The following is a 19,021-nucleotide window of genomic DNA, read 5'->3' as shown; positions in this document are numbered from 1 at the left end:
GTCGAGTTTTGAAGTCGCCTTGGGGTTGGACATGACAAATGATTGAATGTCTCGACTGCCAGGAATATTCAACGTCATGGTCGCAGTGAACCCGCCATGATTCCAAAAAGGAGATTGACGCGCCACGGGGATAGCCGAGGTTCGTGGGAGTCTCATTCCCGTTCACGGTATGGGCCAACTAAAGGTGATCGCAGTGCGCCGTCTGACGTTGGACGGTGACGACGACGATGAACGCTCTTTCATTCAATGTGAATCCTATATTATCCTCTAGAATACCTCTAAACTAACCAAAGAATCCGCCTCTACCCTAGATAAACCACGGCTTCCTTGAGGGCGTCGTTCGCGGCTATAAAGCTGGAATCCTCACCCAGAACCAGTACGCTAACTTGACCCAATGCGAAACCCTTGAAGGTGCGCAGACCGAGCATGTATCGCCAGAATACACAGCTGAAAGAGAGGTCGACATCGGGTCCATATAGACTTCCGAACGCAGCTATCAGCAACAGACTACGGAAACTTCCTGGCCAATGAGCCCCTCCCACTCTCCACCTCGACCATCGCGGACAAGGCAACTCAAGTCCTCGTGGACCAATTCAACTACCTGCGCGCGAACGCTGTCGAACCTCTCAGCAAATTCCTTGAATATGTGACGTACGTACGGTTATTGCCATGCGGAATGAACTTGTTGCTTACCCCGGAGGATGCTGCAGGTACTCGTACATGATCGACAACATCATTCTTCTAATTACTGGAACTCTTCATGAACGCGATACTCACGAACTCCTCGAACGATGTCACCCTCTGGGTATCTTCGAATCTATGCCCGCTCTATGCGTTGCAACTACCGTAGAGGAACTCTACCAAAGCGTCCTCGTCGAAACTCCTCTCGGTTGGTCCTCCACGCTAGCTGTACCCATCCGCTCACTTACCTGCCTTCTCCTATAGCACCCTACTTCCGCGAATGTCTCTCAGCCAACGACCTCGACGACCTCAACATCGAAATCATCCGCAACACAGTCTACAAAGCCTACCTCGAGGATTTCGACAGGTTCTGCTCCACCCTAGGCGACCCGACCGCCGAAGTCATGCACACCATCCTCGCCTTCGAAGCCGACAGACGCACAGTCAACATCACCATCAACTCCTTCAACACCGAGCTCTCCAAAGAACAACGAGCTAAACTCTTCCCATCAATCGGACGACTTTGGCCAGAAGGGAACAACCAGTTGGCTCGGGCGGATGATATGGAGCAGGTTCGACAGGCTTGTGAGAACGTCATTGAGTATAGGACGTTCTTCAATGATATCGCTGCTTCTTCTGCCGGCAATGGCATCGACGAGCTCGCAGCCGCTACGCAGTTGGAGGATAGGTTCTTCAGGATGGAGGTCTTCCTCAACAAACAGGCGTTCTTGCAACAGTTCCAGTACGGTGTGTTCTTCAGCTATATCAAGCTGAAGGAGCAGGAGATTAGGAACTTGACGTGGATTGCGGAGTGCATTGCGCAGGATGCGAGGGACAGGATACAGGATTTCATACCCATCTTCTAATCTCTCGTGGTCGTCATGTATTAACCTTCGCTTTTGACACTTATACCGTGTATATAATCGTCCAGGACAAGCACAGCATGCCTGGTTTGCGTCTACTAAATTACATTGACTATACAGAATTTGATCTATGGCTACAACATCGGGATGTGTGGTATGAAACAACAAATGTAAGTGCTTAATAGTCTACAAGGTGAACGAAGGACGTAAATGGTATGGCTCATGAGGCGGTGGCACTAGCCACGAAGACGTTAAAGTTGTAGGATTGGGGACTGCCCTGGAAGGTGAACTCCTCCGAGGAAGGATGGAGGTCGACAATAACGGCTCCGTCCCGCTCGATCGTACCCCTCATCGTCCCGCCAGGGGTGATGGGGACAGAGAGCTTGGAGACTCCAGCAGGGACCTGGAAAAAGGTCCTAGACGTAGGCGAAGTGGACAGGACGACCGTGGATGGCTTGGTGGTCATCACGACTGCCCAGATTGCGTCCTCCATCTAGAATAACAGGAATTAGTTTCAACCACGACCATGACCATGACGATGACGTCGGAGCTGGAGACTCACCAACTCAAAGTTGTCGGGTTTGGGAACAGGGTCAGGGCTCTCAGCTTCGGTAGAGTGAGGGCGAGACCACATGAAGATCTTGTCCTTCTCTATCTTGGGGTACTCGCCTGTCTTGAAAGCTCTAGCGTAGTAACTCGTCAAATCGAGCCAGGCTGGTAGGTCTCCGTCAGAAAGCAATCCAAGAAGGTCAAGCGAGGGAGGTTACTCACCGGTATGCGGCATCCCATCAGTCCAGGCTTCACTGTTGGGTTGAGCACCTTTGATAGGACCGATATAATGCGACTCTCCAAAGTCGTTCCAAGTCAAGATTTGCACGATGTCAAACTTGTCCCGAGACTCGACGAGAGATTCCCAGCGTTTGGCGTAAAGGTGCTGGTCCGCCAAGAACACGAACTAATGAAAACAATAGTAGGTTAGGCCGCTCTCTTTGGGTAGGTGAGGATGGTCACTTGCATTCTTGTTGAACGAATCTTGCCCGTAGTGGGTGAAGAACCACGGTGAGACAGCGGCCATGTACGCGGGCCTATCGAGATTGCCTCCATCATCTCGCCTATTGAGATCGGGTGTCAGGGCATTGAGAGCTTCCAGATGCTCATTGTCACTGTCGACTGTGCCAATGAGGTCACTGACCGCCCGCTGAAGCGGGTTGGCCAACAGAGGTAACCTTCCGACCCTCGACGATTCGCTGGGTGCTGCTTCCGCGAGTTTGTCGAGCTGCTCCCTGGCAAATGAGGTCGTCACTTGGATGGGCCAGCCGGAATTCCACTGGTAGAAGCAGTGAGTATGCTTCTGAAAGGTCAGGGTGTAAGAGATGACATACATTGAAAGTCCCGTCCATGACATCCTTGAACTCTCCAAACCTCGCCGGGTCCATGAAGAACGAAGGAACGAAGTAAATTCTTTCTTTGAGCTCAGGGTGAAGGGTGAACTGGTGCTTCCACCCCTCGACGACGTTGTCATGTCCAAATTGACACGATTCCCCAGCAAAGGTGGATACGAAAGCTTTGTCGTTGTACATGAGTTGGTTAGGATGGGAAGCGTGTTGGGAGACGAGGCGACGCAAGTAAGCGGCGTCTTCATGGGAATTACAAGGGAGAGATCTACACAAGGAATTCCGCGTGAGTCCAGTTAACTTGAAAGGTGGATGACTGGAGGAACATACGCCATGTCCAGCGAAAGGAATAGCTTGAAGTCGTGACCCAACTCTAGCGCAGCCTGATACCTGACGTATTCCACGATTAGAATGGAATTGAAAAGTAACGTAGACATACTCACGCATCGGCGATTCTTTCGGGCTCCCAAACCTCTCGACCAGTATTCAAGGCAAAGCCATCGATACCGGAGGCATGGGCCAACTGAATATCCTCCAACCAATCATCTTTGGTATATGGAAATGTATTTCCAACCATGTGGTGGGCCACGACGAATTTGCCGGAAGCATTGGTCGGAGTCGGGGAAGCGGGTGAGGTTTGAGATGGTTCAACTGTCGAATCAGCGCTGCTGGGACTAGTGCTCGCAGAGCGTGTAACTGGAGAAAACGTTTCCGCCGTCGGTGGGATTTGGGAAGGCGTACTAGTTGGTCGTGGTCGAAGTGTGATAACGAATCCTGTCGGCTCAAAAGGGATTGATATTCTTTCAGGGAGATCTAGGATGTCTAGTTTCCGGCGATTCAACTCAGAGTCCGGTATTCTTATTCGTCGAAACGGGATCACAGAGCCCGCCGAGAATGCTTGAAAGAACGACAAGACGAAAAGACTGTATATCAGAAAGTGATTCATGTTTCGCAGAACGAAATTGCCAGCAATTATCCGTCAAGGATATGTGAAGAGGGAAGAGAAGAAAGAAACCGAGCAACCGAGGAGAATCAACTCAGACGTCACATTTATCAGAGAAGTACAGGCTTTTTATTGTAGTCGCTGGACAATGCACCGTCGTTAAGCGTCAAGGCCCAGGAAACAATGACCAAGACTTGCATTGCCTAAACAGGAAGGTGCCAGGCTTTGTTTGGCTGCCAGCGGTGGCCTACGGTGGTGGCCAAATAAAGATCCGGTGCCCGGAGCGGACTCGGCGGGATCAGTGGCTGTACGGGCCCAGCACTAACCGGGCATACCGGGCAGCCTCCCCGGGACGGGCAAAGAACAAACCCAGTGGATTGCAGTAAACGTATAATCCTACTCAAATCTGAATCAAGGCTTTATTATCCGACCATCTATCCATGGGCCTGCGTTGCTATATTGACAGCCACCCATCTCTTCACAAGTGCACTTTCCTCCTAACGTACTAGGAAGATTCTCCGCATCGACATATTCGAGCAGAATCTCAGCAAAGTTGTCCCCTAATATCTCCACCTTTTCCGCAGTGTCGTCAGATAACCACCTTCTCAAGACAGGCCAGATCTTCGAGAACGACGCAGGTGCGTTGATAACGACCAGTTTTCCCATCCTGCCCGAGGATAAGACGTTAGTGGCTTGGGTAATAGTTTCATATTCGATGCTCTTACGTATCGGGATAGTAGTTCTGTGATATCTGGAGTGCACCTCGGAGGATGGACTTCATTTGCCAAAATTGTTCAAAACTGGGAATATATCAGTAAAAATGAAGCGCTCCCAATGGAGGAGACGACACGGGAAGCTTAAACAACGCACCCAAACCCTTTCAAGTCGACGATTACAAACGCCTTTTCGATTGACTTTCCAGCTGCACGACTAGCAGCCGGTAAGAGCTCGCGGGGAAGCTGAATATGGATACGTTAGTTTAAGTGGGGAGGTGAACAAGGTTATCTTCCCAACTCTCCTGCCAGCCGCAGGTTCGGAAGAATTGACATACCGATTCACAGATGACCAGAACCGCTTCCCAGTGCTTCTGCGGAGGACAGAGCTTGTGGAGCTTACGCATCCCCATTTCTCCAACGACCTGGATGTGAATGGGACGTCCTTGCTTATCTGTCTATGGACATAGATCAGGACAAGACGGACCTACTAACGGAGATAGACACACCTTGTGGTACCACATGGGCCAACTTTGGAATATCACGTCGCGTTCGGGATACTGGGCGTGTTTAAATTAACGTTTGTGAACCGAAGGGAAGCCACCTACGTTGAAGGGGTCAACCCGGCGGTAGAGCTCGTCAATCCCTATTCCTTGCACTGTCTGCCTCCATTCTTGACATTCACGGAATTGCGTCTTGGCTAGCTGGATATTATACCGACGGGCGCGAAGAAAACGCCTGTCGCAAGCTTCATTCAATTGTCGGCAGGCGACAAAAAGACCTGGGCGACGCACAAGAGAGTGGTCTGGTCGGAGCCAATTGTGTCTCCTTCGTGGAGGATGCCTTCGGCGACGAGTTCTTCACGAAAGTTTCGGAGGATTTGCTGTTGGTCGAAGGTCATGGGTCAAAAATGGTTTCCGGTGAAAGAGGAGTGCAGTTGGTATACTTATGGGCTTTAGCACCTGAAAATGACTAACAGGTGAGACCTTGGCTGTCCAACGCGATAACAAAATATGACAGTGCTTACAGAGCTTGCTGTGTCCGGGGCTTCAAGGGCCCCTAATCGAATGCATATACATGCAATCGAACGCTAGCTCCAACTGGCGTGTATCTCTAATTCCTTGAATCATTCGAATGAATAATGAGAATTCGTCATCCTCTCTATGCAGCGAGTTGGAGCAAGGGGCGAAGCAACCCTGCAGTGAGGGCGGGAGCGAAGGGCCTTAGCGTCGGGGACGTCGGGCTGATGCGACATCGCGCTTGATGCTGGACTTTGATGGTCTGATCATCCTCTTCCACAACCACCATCTTCGATAGCCTGAGATTCTGAGTCTTGTCACAACATTGGACTCTGGCGACAAATGGGAGGCAGTCCTCAGACGATGCGACCACTGCCTTCATCGGAAGCATAAATCTGACGTGGCACTTGCTCGACTTACAATCCGCGGCTCCCAAATGTCGTTGTGCGCCTCTCGATTTGAACAAGAACTTGGAGGCTCTTGGAGGTCTCTTGGTGATTCGATGGAATTTTCTATCGATGTCGAGATGTTGGCTTCTTTGGCTACTATCCTTGCTTCTTTGGACTCGGCCGCTGTAAAGTTCTGTTCTCAGATTGTGCGACATCCTTGCTCATCTCGAAACGGCGGACCCGGAAAAGTGCCACTGTGGTCGTATCCTTAATACGCTGGCTTCTGGCTGGCTGGACATACTCTGCGCGTCGCCAATCTGATGTTATATGGCAGGGTAAGTGAAACGTAGCTGTCTTTCCGTTTCGTCAACCCATCCCTCTTCCCACCTCTTCATCGACAAGAACTGTGATCAGGATTTAGTGAGTTCTGCTTATTTATAAGCGTTCCCAAGATTGAACTCGATGTTCTTTTGGCTGTCCGCAGAAGTTCTGAATTAATTCCGACATATTTGAACGGGGTCCGACATCCGGAGAACAGGCACACTGCTTCAGGATCTCCGCCTCATGACACTGTTACGCCCATTTGGAGCGCCATGTAACATGGCGCAATCCCTGGGGCAGGTTGCGCGTTGAATGGTCAGAATGGAGCACTCCAGTCCATTGAGAAGCTACATAAACTCGAGGACGGCTTCACTATGCTTATCAGCACAGCGCTCAAAACCGCCCTCAATGTCTCGCGAAGGCTCGATAGAGAAGGGATCCCTGTCAACCGCAGCGGGGAAAGAAGACTTTGATACGCCGGAGGACAGGAAACTACTCCGAAAGGTTGATTTTCGGTGAGCTTGTTCATGATGGTTCTCGGTTGCCTTGACTCTTACCACCGTGCCCGTCGTGATCTACGTGTTTGTCAGGCTGTTACCGATTTTAACCTTCCTGTACCTGCTAAGTTTCTTGGACAGGTGAGTTGTTCGAGCCTAACCTTGAAATCAATTTAGGATGTTTGCTTATGTCTTCACAGATCTAATATTGGAAATGCCAAGTAAGGTTAGGCGGCTCTCCCTCAAAGTCAATTCATTGACAAGTATTTCCGTAGAATCATAGGCCTTGTCGAGGTGCGTCAATATGTAGACTCGTTCCCTTTCCCGCTGCTCACGCCACAAACAGGACCTCAAAATTTCACCGCCCGAGTACAACACTGCATTGGCGCTCTACTTCGTAGCCTATGTAATCTTCGAGGTTCCCGCTAACGTACGCGCTGGTTCTCGTGTTCCTCTTCCAAACCATATCTCGACTAAGCTTTGGAATTTGTCCAGATTGTGTACGCATCTTTCCACGCTGTTCGCCATTTAGTCCTCAACCTATCTCTATTCAGGCTAAAGCGTTTCAATCCTCAAGTCTGGCTTCCAACTTTAACTTTCGCTTGGGGAACAGTCACTGTTTTCCAGGGATTCGTGACAAACAAGGCTTCCCTATTCGCCGTTCGCTTTTGTGCGTCTCCTTTGTCATCCGCACATCTAGGCTTTTCGCTGAAGGCATGAATGACAGTACTTGGTATAACCGAGGCCGGTTTATTCCCGGGCGTCATCTATGTCTTCTCCGTCTATTACAGGAGGCATGAACGTAGCTGGCGTGTTGCAATCTTTTTCGGTGGTGCTGCACTGGCGGGTGCCTTCGGAGGTACGCCCCCTCGGTTGACCATTATGATTCAACAGCTCAAAAACAGTGCTTGTCCAGGCATTCTTGCGTATGCAATTGGCAAGATGGAAGGTATCGGCGGCAAGCGAGGATGGGCTTGGTGGGTCCTAGCCCCATTATGAGTCGACCGGGACATTGGCTCACATTGGCTCAGGATCTTCATCATAGAAGGATTGCTCACGGTCGTCTCTGCGGTTTTCGCTTACTTCGTCGTCCCAACGTGGTCCCACAACGCCAAATTTGTAAGCACGCTACGAGGATATCGCCATTACCCAGGGACTAACAGCGCATTCTACTCCCATCTGACTCCCATGTAGTTGACGACCTCCGAAAAGGAACGTCTCTTGGCACGATTGGATGCAGATTCTGACGCTGCACTGATTGAGAAGTTCGAATGGACTTACGTTAAACAAGCTATGAAGGACCACCTAGTTTGGGGATACGCTTTGCTCTTCCACGGATTTGCCTTCGTCCTGTACTCGCTGAGTTTGTTCATGGTAAGCGATCTTACATCCTCCTCGACCATCGGGCCCCTCACTAATTGCGCATGTAGCCTACCATCATCGCAGACTTGGGATTCGCCAGTTGGCAGGCACAACTGTAAGTATCCAAGACTGCTGAAGGTCGTATCCATCCTGACGGATCTTTTGGAAAAGCATGACGGTTCCACCCAACAGTCTCGCCAGTATATCCATCTGGGCCACCGTTTGGGTATCCGCCCGGGTTAACAAGAGAGCCCCCTTCATCATCGGATCTGCTTTCGTTGCAATCCTCGGTACGTTCTATTTTGCGCTGCAGGCACCACAGCGATAGAGATGTGACTTCTCATTTGCGATCCAGGGTATATCATCCTTCTGACAACGAAGACTGGTCAGTATTTCTGATTGTCAAGTCTGAATCATGGTTCTCCAGCTCATCTTGGAATATTCGGTTTAACCTAGCCGGAGCACAATACGTTGGTGTCCATTTCGCTGCAGCAGGGGTTTATACCGGAAATGCCCTCCTACTTAGGTTAATCAACTGCGACTCGACCATTACCAGTGTTGTGGACTAATTGACTTGACTCCTCCAGTTGGCCTGGCGAGAATGTATCCGCCCAGACGAAGCGCGCCATCGCAGTCGCGATGCAGATCACAATTGGCGATATCGGAGCAATTGCTGGGCAAGTCTCTCCTGGATGGCTAATGTGCAAGAGCTAATTACAACTTTGACGTTAGCGTTCTGATCTACCGGCCCAGCCTCGCGGGGAACAATTTCAGAACTCCACATATCATCTCCATCGGTTATCTTCTCTTCTCGATCCTGGTCACCGTTTACTTGGCAATCTGGATGAGCAAGGAGAACAGGCGACGAGACAGACTACTCAAGGAAATGAAAGATGGCGACCTGCGTCCTTCGACACCAGAGGAGCGGCTGCGACTGGGAGACCGACATATCACCTACCGATACGTCTATTAGACAAATCCTTAAAAACGCCATAATGGTGAATGAATTTGCGATGTACATAAGGTTATACACGGGATACAGCTGTGCTACGTATACAGTCAGTTTGAATGGATGCAATGTCAATGAAACGTAGTGTGTCAACGAAGTCATACAAATACAGAACAATGCCGATGAGGTTATAAAGTAGAGGTCCATGCATTGCGAGTCAGTCGAATGTCATTCACAGGCATCATAGAGCCAGAGAAATCGGTGGATGCGTGCAGGTTTTCTTTCGCTTGGACGGGCGTAATGTGTATTCGTCGTCGTCATCTTCATCATCAAGAGTTTCGAGGTCTTCCCCGAGCATCCCTTGCTTTTCTCGGGTCTGTATATCAAGCTTTCGCAACGAGCGCAGTTGGGTGGACAGTGATTTCAAGAACGCGTTCTGCAGGTTCCGTGGATCAGACTCGGATTAAGGCTCTTGAAGGGTAGTAGGTATATTACCTTCCTGAATCGCGCAGTGGTTCCTTCGCAACCTGCTGCGTCATAAATCTTCTTCTGTTCCTTGAACTGTCAAACGATCGCCATGAGAGTCGATAACGATGATACCACAGGGTGGAACTTACCTTCTTGTTCTCCGATTTCTGCAGCTCGGCGAGGTGCTGAATCCACAGCTGGAGGTCGCTCTTCTTCGGAGCTTGCTTTCGACGCCGCGGTTCAAGTCCATCGTCGGAATCCATAATGATATCGTCATCCGAGTCTGGGACGGCATATGAACGAACGCTTGTAGTGGCCAGTCGTCGGAGCCGCTCTCGTCCGCGGAGAGAAGGTGGCCTTGTGCTCGATGAAGGCGATGACGGAATAGTCAGGTTCGGAGGCTCGTGTTTAACTCCCAGAGCGCTGATCAAACTCTTCGCGGGATCGCTTTTGGAAATGTAATCGTCTTCATCGAGGTAAAAGGGAGCCCCTGCCTCAATGCAATGATAAATACAGTAACTCTGAAACACGACTTGGAGTTCAGTATGGGAACGTAACCAAATGTCGGCAAATACGTACAGGTGCCCGTCCTAACCGCGCAAGAATTTGGAAATGTTTCAGCGTGACCGGCACTTGCAGGTCGATTTTGAAGGACGAGAAGCTTGAATCCTGCGTCCTCATGAGGTACGAGAATAACACCTGCTGGTGGGTAAGTAGGGTTGTTGCCCACAAAATAATAGCCCTTACCTGCGTGTTATCGTTGATGATAGCATGAGTGAGGAAAATGGCTACAATTTTGCTTCGGGTTCCATATTGGTTCAAAATGCACTTCGCCACTGGCAGTGCATCTACAAGAGTTGATCAGACCAGCAAAAAACCCAGGGACGCGCGGAGCATACCATGAGGATAATTGGCTTTTCCGAAATCTGGATACGCAAAGGTGTAAAACCAGCGACGGCGGGCCCGCGTTGGAGCAAGCTCATCCTGCCGTATCATGTTTGTCAGAGACTCCTGACTTATGTCGCCCTGTGCATGTCACCAGGAAACATGGTGAGTCTTATCCAATCTGTGAGGAAGGCCGGGCTGAAGGGAGAGGTACATACCAGGTCGGATAACAAAACCTCATGTTCCGAGGCGCTCAACATAAGAGGCTCCTCGCGGGGCGCCCTATCCACATCGTTCCCGGCTTGGTCGCTACCCATTTCTACATTCCTTGTCAAGACATTGCCCTCCGAATCATCCCAATACGGTGATTCTCCTGAACGTTTCCGAGCGTAATCGCCGCTTAATTTGGCAGTGTATGCGACAGAGCCCTGGCCAACCCATGACGGCACCTCCTCGAGTCGAATCTGATGTCGCTCCGCCACCTCGTTTACTAGGACATCCTTGAGGTGAGGGAAGCCCTCGATCAGTCTGTTCAAGAGTTTACCCTAATTCCATTCCGTTAGATTCGATCGACTCGCCAGGGGACGCCATGCTTACCTTGCAGCCGACTTGTAGGCATTTCCGAGCAACATCTTCCACCAGCCCGCGGGCTTCTGCCTCGCCCAGTCCTTTTCCCCCATCTCCGTTCGTGCCGATCTCCTCCCTGGCATAATCCAATACGGTGGTGTACTTTTCTACGAAAGGGTTTATTAGGACGTTGTACGCGTCTTTTCTGGTTAAGGGTGTAAGCCCAGTCGCCTCTAAGTTCGCATGGACCTGCTGTACACCGAGACGAGAGTTCTCGGCGGAGATGAAGATGGCGGTTATGACAACCAGACGGACGATGGGGTCCGTAGACGGATAATCGGAGTATAACTGTCGAAGAATATCTCCGGTGCCACTGTGTGCGATGGTACGTGTGGTCAAAAAGGTCTACACACCTTCGTAAGTACCGTGATATTCGGCCAAAGTGCGGGACTCACTTTCAAGAGGTCCTCTACGAGGGTTCTGCCGCGAGCCCCATTAATATACGTCCATTAGGCGTCAGGAAGAACTCACCTTAGCTCAAATCGCAAGTCACCCGTCTTGCCCAATTGCTTGAGCGCACCATATCCGACATCGTTGTACTTGGCCTCCATGCACACTTCGGCCGCCACGGTACGTGAAACAAACATCCTGTTTCGCTGGGTTAACTCCACGCCTTGATGGACGACAGGAACCTACGTTGGGTCTAGTTGACACAGTTCCCGAATGTTGTTAGCCACATCTTCTGCCTGAGTGTCGCCTGTGTGTCGCTCAAACATCTTCCGAAATACAAAATCTCGGTACTGGAGGAATGAATCAGTCATAGGGTCCAAACCTTAAAATTTTAATATCCACCTTGTAATCCATCCGGAAGCCATTCTCGACAGCGGCAGGAAGGAGCCTTGGTTCGATGGCAAGGATCAAAGGGAATTGTGCCATGATGGGATCCTAAGCACCCAATTGTTAGATGACAGGAATCCATCCTGGAGAGACGTAATGCCCACCCTGTTGCTGAACGGCATGAACTGTTATGTGAATTTGTGTATTGGCACTCAATCCTATCCGAATGGAACCAATTTGGCAACGAACCTTGTACTGTTCCAGAATCTCCAGGATGTTCTCCCAAGTGACCGACTTGAGGTGAGATGGGAAGCGACTTTCCTTGAGGAAGGTCATGAAGAGGGAACCATCATCTTCTCCCTGTCAAGGCCCGCTTCTTGTGAGCACTGAAAACATGTGGACCCGAGCCGCAAACCCATACCTTGCCTCTTGGGATATCCCCATACTTCGCATGTGCCTTCTGCATAAAATACACGAATACTCCGAAGGGGACATTTCGGACCCAAGGCGTCCGAATGAAATGGGTTTGTGTATGAAAGTAATGGTGCATTGCTATTTGGACGAGATATCTGGACAGGTGTGCACCGCTTGATAGGAGAATCTGCGAGATTGACAACGGTCCATTGGTGAGAAGATGTCTCGAATGGGGCCGTAGTGAAGGGAAGCGTGTTGTGACCACGTACATCGATAACCCGCTCGGTGAGCAATTTTCCTCGACCCAAAGCCTGAAACATGGCCTCCGCCGGCCCATAGTGAGCGAGAAAGTAGCGGGCCCGAACATAAGGGTCCTGGGAGAACGAGTAGAGCCGGCGAGACACCAGAGTCAGAGGGCTTGGGTCAACGAGCTCGAAGAAAATGAGCTGGAGAACTTCGACTGCCGAAGATCGTTAGCCAATGTTGTTGTCCGGGAGGATAGCGTGGTCCGCTCACCGCATAGCCGTTCCATGGTCGCGAGGCGCAGGGCGTGGCGGCCAGCAAGGGCGTTTGCAGTCGGCGACGACGACGAGGAAGGGGTGTCTGTCGCTGTGGGCGACAGGGAGGAGAGAGACAGGTGGGGTTGATATGGCGGTGGTAGGAAGTCAAGAAGAAATGACTCGCATAGAGGCAAATACAGAATAAATAGATACCATTCTCCGATGGCAGACACACTCTAAGATCCACGACTGAGATTGCGGAGTTTTTTTATAATTAGTTATGCATTTACTCTATTCGGACAGCAAATTTCGACAAAATTGTGGCCCGCGTTCCTGGCCCTCCAGACATATCCTCTTTGGTAGTGTAGCCCCTGAGAAATCAAAACTTCTTCTTGTAGTAGCCGCTCCAAATCTTGAACGGAATTTTCCAATCCCGGACCTGAAGTTGGGGCTCGAACGCATTAAAGTTTGCCTTTTCTAATCGACTGAGATAGCTGGCGGTCGGTACCTAAAGTATCAGCCAGCAGCCCCCAATACCGAGTTATCAGCGAAAACAGGGTCTCCTTCAAGATTCGAGATCACACGTACCCCGGAAAGAAATATGGGAAGGGCGGCGTCAGGAATCAATCCATTCATTCCTTCTTGATTGAACATCTCGCGTGCAGTAATCAAGTGATCGTTCGCGATGGTGGCGAATTCAAAAACTGCATCTTCCAGTCCCTCAGCTCCGGGACCCCGTCTGAACACCTCTTCTTGGTTCACTCCATGTTTGGCGGTGATTTCAGCCGGAATGACCATTCGTCCCTTGGTCGCATGATACGGGAGTGCCCTCAACAGGGTCGTGAAGCTCTGGGCAACACCCAAATGGGAAGCGGCATGTGAAAGGGCAGATGACGGCAGGGAGAGTAGAGAAAGCAAAAGGTAGAGGACAGTGCTTGACGTAGACTCTGCATGCGAGGTCAGAGTTTCAATTGTGAGATGTGATGGAGTTTCTAGTTCCGCAGTCTACGATCGTGGAAGACAAGGTTAGACTTCATAGACGCAAAAGGTAAAGAACGATGGTGACGAACCCGTGCGTCAATGATGCGTTTGAAGTGGTAAGCAGGAAGATTAGCTGTTTCTGAAGCTCGAAGCAAGGCCAAGGCTATGGGGTGTTTCGGGGATTTGCCCTACGGTCCAATGGATCAATCGTCCGTCTCCTTCCGGAATAGAATATCACCGACAGTGCCAATGTCTTTAATAGCATCCTTCCAGAACTGCATCCTCATTTGGCCAATCATACTATTCGAAACGTTCTCCTGCACCGTTGCCAGCTCGACCTATACAGACGGAACGTCGAACAACAAATGAGCTTCAGCAAATGACCGAGCAAGAACAAACTCACAGCGAAAGCTTTTATAGCAAAGTAAGCATCTTGCTTTGCCTTTGGGTAGAATGGTGAAGTCAAAAACGACTCGTAGTCATGCTTTCGAACCAGGTCCTTGCAGTAGGCTGCTGGGTTAGCTATACCCGAATCAGTGTCCGTCGCATACGTTCGCCTTGAGGTCGGGCGAAAACGAGTTACCAAAGCTCTAGAGCCCGTTGCACACTGTCCACTGGCGACTAGAATTCGCCTGAGCATATGAACGGACGCGGTGGTGTTTCGTGGACGGTGGTGGTGAGACGCAAAACTCGAGCCGTCACTCCAGGTGTCATCCGGACGTAACGGCCCGTTCCATCCGGATCGCTCCTTCCTGGTTTTGGTGAGGGCCGCTACCAGTTTGGGTGAGATCGTACCAAAAAATATTGAACAGGAAAAACAGGTGTCATGATTCCAAGTGCCGAACAATGGTCTTGCCATGAGCATATAGATTAACGAGGTTAAGAATACAACAGATAACCGCAACTGAGGCCAATGGAGAAGCAGCCGGTGCAACTCGACCCGTGCCCGATGGGTCGCACCTGCCAAAGGGCACCCACGGGTGCCATTGAAGTGGTAAGGTTATGGTATGAATACAGGAGTCAAAGCGAAAACTAATATATCACGCAATCTGAACCAGTCCAGAAAAGATATGGCCTCCCGAGGTAGGAAAGGGGTGAGAGCAAGCGACATGGTGGCTGAGAGGTGTCATGCAGGAGAGTTCAGGGAGCCTTCATAAGGACATACGGACACGTCGGTGGGTCATAACCAGCGAGAATGATGATAGAGTTAGGCCTGCGGCAGGGTGTTGTTGTAAGTTTGGGGTGGTTTCTCTGAAATCATTCGAACATAAGTTAATCAGACTGTTGCCAACTCCAAGTCAAAAATGATCTTACCAACACCAGCAATATCGTCGTAAGATGAGTTGCTTGAGGCTAATCGAAGCGCCTGCTTAGACTGACGTCTCTTGAAGATGAAAAACGCAAGCCCCATAAGAAGCAGGAACCCAACTGCCCCGAGAACTCCGCCAAGAATGGCATATTTCTGTGAGTTCGAAGATCCAGCACGGTCAGACTCCGACTTGGTAGCCGCGTTCCCAGCTGCAAGGTCAAATCCAGGGAGAGACCTGATGCTATCGACCGACGAGTTATATGCAATGAAGTCGATACCGAAGGCCTGGGAGGAGGCAATCTCAGTCAGATTGACGATGAGAGTGTGGGCACCAGGCTGGAGCTCGGCTCGGAAGAATTCAGTCATAGGGACTGAATCGAACGTCCCGCGAGGGATGCCTTGGGTTGTTGTGACTCCGTCAAGGGTATAAGACGCTGTGATGTTCCCAGATGTGATATTGGCCGCGAGGCCATAAACAGCCACGGATGAACCTAAGAGGCAACTGCTCAGTATGCTTTGAGGGTGAGATCTCGAACTGTATTGTAACGAACCTGTGAATTGGAATTCGACTGTATCTCCGATTGTAGAACTCCAGTGGGCGGTATCTCGATAGAGGGCGGTGGAGTAGTCAAACGTCAAGGGACGCGGTGATTCGGTCGTCCAGCTTCCTATGTAGTTGATTGACTCGTCCGTATCATCAGCAATAAGTGTCCTTCCGTTCAAAGGGGTTGAGGGCCCGGCGGCGACAGTCAGGTAATCGAACACGGGCGTAGTCGAGACTTCTCCGATGCCATAGGTGAAGTTGTGCTGTCCATCTTTGAGGTCGAGAGCTTCGAATACACCGTTTTCATCCGGTTTGAAAAGTTCGTTGTCGAGAAGGACTGCGGCACTTTCAGCTTTGCCTGAGGTTGGCACACGGATCCGGATGCCCGTTCCTGCAACAGCCAGCATACATGAGATTAGCCCGAGCGCTCTCGGCAAACCTTTGGACGAACGTACCAAAGAATGAATACTCAAACCAGCCCTTGCGACAGGAGCTCTCTTTGATTGTCGTCCATGTGCTGTTTGAGTACGAACCGGCCAGCAATTGTTGCTTCAGCGACGGGCAAATGTAGTTGATCTGGGGGTCTTGGTCGTCGACTAGGAGTGTGAAATCTTGAGGCATGACAATAAATCAGAAAAGAAAGTCGGAGAAAGGAATGCCAGCTCTCAGCTGTAGTTTGTGGGAGTTTATGGTGGGAGTGAGAAGCAGAGGACGTCACCGCTGGTCGAGGCGACCGCCATGCTCAGTTTCGCAGTTTGTTCGGATGCAGTGTGATCCCATCATATGCTGGCAGTGTCTATATTGCCTCCGCACAATAATGCCATCCTCCAAGAGACCAAGTTAAACGCTGTTAAACGATGCTCGGGGCTCGTATGTACCTATTCGCACTACATAAGGACGGTAGGTAGGATGTCCCGGTCCTGTGAGTAGAAAGTATTCTGGTAAATAACCATGAATTGGGTAGATGATATTGACCTTGCAGTCTGAAGGAATTGGATGGAAGTGGTCGAGAAACTTCCAATTGGCTAGTGTGACGCAAGTGACAGGCATCTTCATTCAGCATGATTTCAAAACAGCCAAAGGGCTGGATTGACAAGTGTAAGGAGAGCGTACGCCTCGGGCTCCCGGGATAGAAAAGTAAGTCGCGTCGAACCAGGCCCTGAACGAGACTGTCTGGCTCCAGCTGGTTCCATGCAAACAACTAAAAACAGCCAATGACTTCGAGTAGGGCTCCTGTGGATGAACGTTGACGATAGGCTTCCACGGACAGCTAACCTTGTTCGGGGCAGGTGCAAAGGTAGGAGCTGTCTAGGTGAAGGTTAATGAGAACGTCCACGGGGATCGAGGACTATCTACTCAATAGTGAGGATTGAACGTTGAACAGCTAAGGAGCTAGCCAGATACGCGACCAATGTCAGGCGGTGTTAGCATGAGTCTAAACCATATCTGTGATGGCTTTCATCGAAAGGCTCTCTGTGGAGACGGCGATTCATAAATAGAGCTCAAGGAGTCGACCAACGATTATACAGCGTGCTTCAAGCCAGACCTCGTGCCAAAGGTTGTGCGTTCCGGACAAGAATCTTCCAACAACAGTCGGTACAGTGATACTGACGGTCGACCCTACCTGGACCTTCGATATCAAATGCAACAGAGTCAAATCCTAGTTGAGACCGAGCGGTCGACAGTTGCTCAAAACCTAGGACGGCTGGGTAGGACGATCGTAAACCTGGTACATGGGTTATTCTCCGGCATAGTATCGTGCATTTCAGTGTACCTTCGGTAATCAGCAGAGCAGAGGTTGAGTTTCAGCAAGAAAACCGCAAACGAATCACGATGGTGGTGGTCGTCCAGAGAGGAATGAAGCCCGGAATCGGTCGGACTGGCCGATCAAGCCGTTCCGTTTCCCGGGGTACTCCCGGCCCGCACCGGTGAAAATAGGTCCAGCGAGCCACGAAGTCGATGGGACGGGAAACTAGCTGTTCGCAATGTTCTCGCTAGCCAGAAGACCTCACAACCGCGTCTGCAAGCCTTTGGCGCGTTGTCTGGCGCAGGTCGCGCCGAACACGCCTTCTAACGATGTGTCGACGACGCCAGCTTCGACCAGCGCCGACTGGAGGACTGGCAAAGTGCCGGTGAGGGATGACCATGGGCTGTATGGGTTCTTCAGACGGAAGGCGGATCCTAGTCTGAGTGGGGAGGACGCATATGAGACGGTCGAGTCCGCTAGGAAACCAGCTAGTGGTGAGTACTATAACACGTCGTCACCGTAACCCAGTGACCGACATTATTCTCAAGGACGCGCCTGGAGGGCCTCTGAACTACGACTGAAGAGTTTCCAGGACCTCCACACTCTCTGGTATGTCACCCTTCGTGAACGAAACCTCCTCGCTACCCAACGCGAAGAGGCACGACGCATGGGTATCAAAATCAACTTGCAAGCGCAAACGGTGATGGCTGGCGCGGTATGTGCATTCTCGCCCTCTCGATTCGTCAAATATTGACGCTATTTCCCCCTCAAGTGCCGAAAAACTATGGCCCGTATCAAGGCTGTTATGAACGAGCGACGGTTGGCCTACCAAGGAGCAGTCAAACTCATCAAGGAGCACCAGGAACAAATCGAGGACAAGAAGCTTCTCCAACTTCGACATGACGCCTTGATTGAAGCTCAGCAAGAGCTTACCGCGTTCACCAAGCAAGGAAGGATACTCCGCCGACAGAGGTTGAGGCAAGAAGCTCAAGCCCGAAAGGCGCTGGAGGAGGAGGGCTTGTTGAAGGCCGCCAGCGAGACGACCGAAGCCGCCGAATCTTCTACCAATGCTGAAGCCTCTTCGACACCTGCAGCTGAAGCTACCCAAGCTGTACCAGAACCGGCCAAGGAGAGCGAATCCGCCCCTGCTGCGCCCGAGGCATCCTCTAGACCCCAGACTGCAGCAGAGACCGCGACTGCTGGACTCTTTGGAGACGTTCCCAACCGAAAGTAGACCATAGAACCCGCCCATTACTACACTGTTATTAATTTCGCTATAATATGTCCTGCACATTCCCGGATTCGTTTTTGTGGTGCCTAACTTGAACTTGGAGGCATCCGACGGGACTCCTTCCATTCGAGCATTTCTTTCGACACCCAACAGTCCTTGACAGAGGGGTCCTCGTACATTTCGATTTGCCTTGTGCCTTTGCGGATGAGGTGTTCTACTGCGCTGACATTGCGAGGAGAAATGGAAGTCGCGTTTATGTGGAAGTTGTATTGGACATAGAGGAGGAACTTGGGCCGGGATGATGGTGGTTTCGATCTTGCCATGCGAAGGGCTCTGGGGGTTGGGTACTCAACTCAGCCAACACGAGATCAGAAGAATGCTGAAGTTCCCCTCACCTGCGATAGAGG

General features: G+C 50.8%; 7 protein-coding genes across 7 annotated transcripts; 3 read left to right on the top strand and 4 right to left on the bottom strand.

The window, feature by feature from the left end:
* Positions 1-227: 227 nt before the first annotated feature.
* CC1G_03017 (vacuolar ATP synthase subunit) lies at positions 228-1,547 on the top strand (the record flags this gene model as incomplete). The annotated part of the gene is made up of 5 exons (XM_001835877.1): positions 228-248; positions 312-411; positions 480-651; positions 711-889; positions 946-1,547. The coding sequence occupies 5 exons, from the start codon at positions 228-230 to the stop codon at positions 1,545-1,547; spliced, it is 1,074 nt and encodes a 357-aa protein (XP_001835929.1).
* A 217-nt stretch (positions 1,548-1,764) lies between these two features.
* Positions 1,765-5,495, bottom strand: CC1G_03016 (SEC14 cytosolic factor; the record flags this gene model as incomplete). The annotated part of the gene is made up of 14 exons (XM_001835876.2): positions 1,765-2,037; positions 2,107-2,258; positions 2,316-2,499; positions 2,737-2,871; positions 2,927-3,206; positions 3,269-3,328; positions 3,382-3,634; positions 4,388-4,548; positions 4,607-4,681; positions 4,752-4,840; positions 4,933-5,052; positions 5,104-5,154; positions 5,203-5,332; positions 5,389-5,495. 14 exons carry the CDS (start codon positions 5,493-5,495, stop codon positions 1,765-1,767), a joined length of 2,070 nt encoding a protein of 689 aa, XP_001835928.2.
* A 1,236-nt stretch (positions 5,496-6,731) lies between these two features.
* CC1G_03015 (hypothetical protein) lies at positions 6,732-9,155 on the top strand (the record flags this gene model as incomplete). Its single annotated transcript, XM_001835875.2, has 16 exons — positions 6,732-6,838; positions 6,914-6,961; positions 7,021-7,041; positions 7,096-7,114; positions 7,167-7,250; positions 7,316-7,490; positions 7,548-7,679; positions 7,737-7,797; positions 7,852-7,939; positions 8,015-8,194; positions 8,251-8,297; positions 8,375-8,472; positions 8,538-8,567; positions 8,639-8,708; positions 8,770-8,883; positions 8,936-9,155. The coding sequence occupies 16 exons, from the start codon at positions 6,732-6,734 to the stop codon at positions 9,153-9,155; spliced, it is 1,494 nt and encodes a 497-aa protein (XP_001835927.2).
* Positions 9,156-9,372: 217 nt separating this feature from the next.
* Positions 9,373-12,834, bottom strand: CC1G_03014 (hypothetical protein; the record flags this gene model as incomplete). The annotated part of the gene is made up of 17 exons (XM_001835874.2): positions 9,373-9,567; positions 9,627-9,692; positions 9,749-10,120; positions 10,179-10,298; positions 10,347-10,447; positions 10,499-10,625; positions 10,703-11,029; positions 11,082-11,456; positions 11,507-11,531; positions 11,583-11,699; positions 11,748-11,851; positions 11,904-11,996; positions 12,053-12,073; positions 12,138-12,248; positions 12,310-12,489; positions 12,572-12,762; positions 12,819-12,834. The coding sequence occupies 17 exons, from the start codon at positions 12,832-12,834 to the stop codon at positions 9,373-9,375; spliced, it is 2,541 nt and encodes an 846-aa protein (XP_001835926.2).
* A 231-nt stretch (positions 12,835-13,065) lies between these two features.
* Positions 13,066-14,423, bottom strand: CC1G_15026 (hypothetical protein; the record flags this gene model as incomplete). The annotated part of the gene is made up of 5 exons (XM_002910649.1): positions 13,066-13,310; positions 13,391-13,807; positions 13,873-13,971; positions 14,026-14,121; positions 14,187-14,423. 5 exons carry the CDS (start codon positions 14,421-14,423, stop codon positions 13,182-13,184), a joined length of 978 nt encoding a protein of 325 aa, XP_002910695.1. The 3' UTR covers positions 13,066-13,181.
* Positions 14,424-14,633: 210 nt separating this feature from the next.
* CC1G_15025 (hypothetical protein) lies at positions 14,634-16,321 on the bottom strand. The gene is made up of 4 exons (XM_002910648.1): positions 16,092-16,321; positions 15,644-16,027; positions 15,098-15,583; positions 14,634-15,034 (listed from the first exon to the last, which is right to left on the bottom strand). Exons 1-4 carry the CDS (start codon positions 16,255-16,257, stop codon positions 14,991-14,993), a joined length of 1,080 nt encoding a protein of 359 aa, XP_002910694.1. The 5' UTR covers positions 16,258-16,321; the 3' UTR covers positions 14,634-14,990.
* Positions 16,322-16,545: 224 nt separating this feature from the next.
* CC1G_03012 (hypothetical protein) lies at positions 16,546-18,617 on the top strand (the record flags this gene model as incomplete). Its single annotated transcript, XM_001835872.2, has 7 exons — positions 16,546-16,558; positions 17,021-17,059; positions 17,166-17,197; positions 17,350-17,564; positions 17,741-17,768; positions 17,976-18,098; positions 18,156-18,617. The coding sequence occupies 7 exons, from the start codon at positions 16,546-16,548 to the stop codon at positions 18,615-18,617; spliced, it is 912 nt and encodes a 303-aa protein (XP_001835924.2).
* Positions 18,618-19,021: the final 404 nt, after the last annotated feature.

The sequence above is a fragment of the Coprinopsis cinerea genome (assembly GCF_000182895.1).
Source record: "Coprinopsis cinerea okayama7#130 chromosome 8 map unlocalized cont3.8, whole genome shotgun sequence".
Lineage (NCBI taxonomy): Eukaryota > Fungi > Basidiomycota > Agaricomycetes > Agaricales > Psathyrellaceae > Coprinopsis > Coprinopsis cinerea.
The sequence above is the reverse complement of the archived record's forward strand: the minus strand, read 5'-3'. Positions and strand labels throughout refer to the sequence as shown.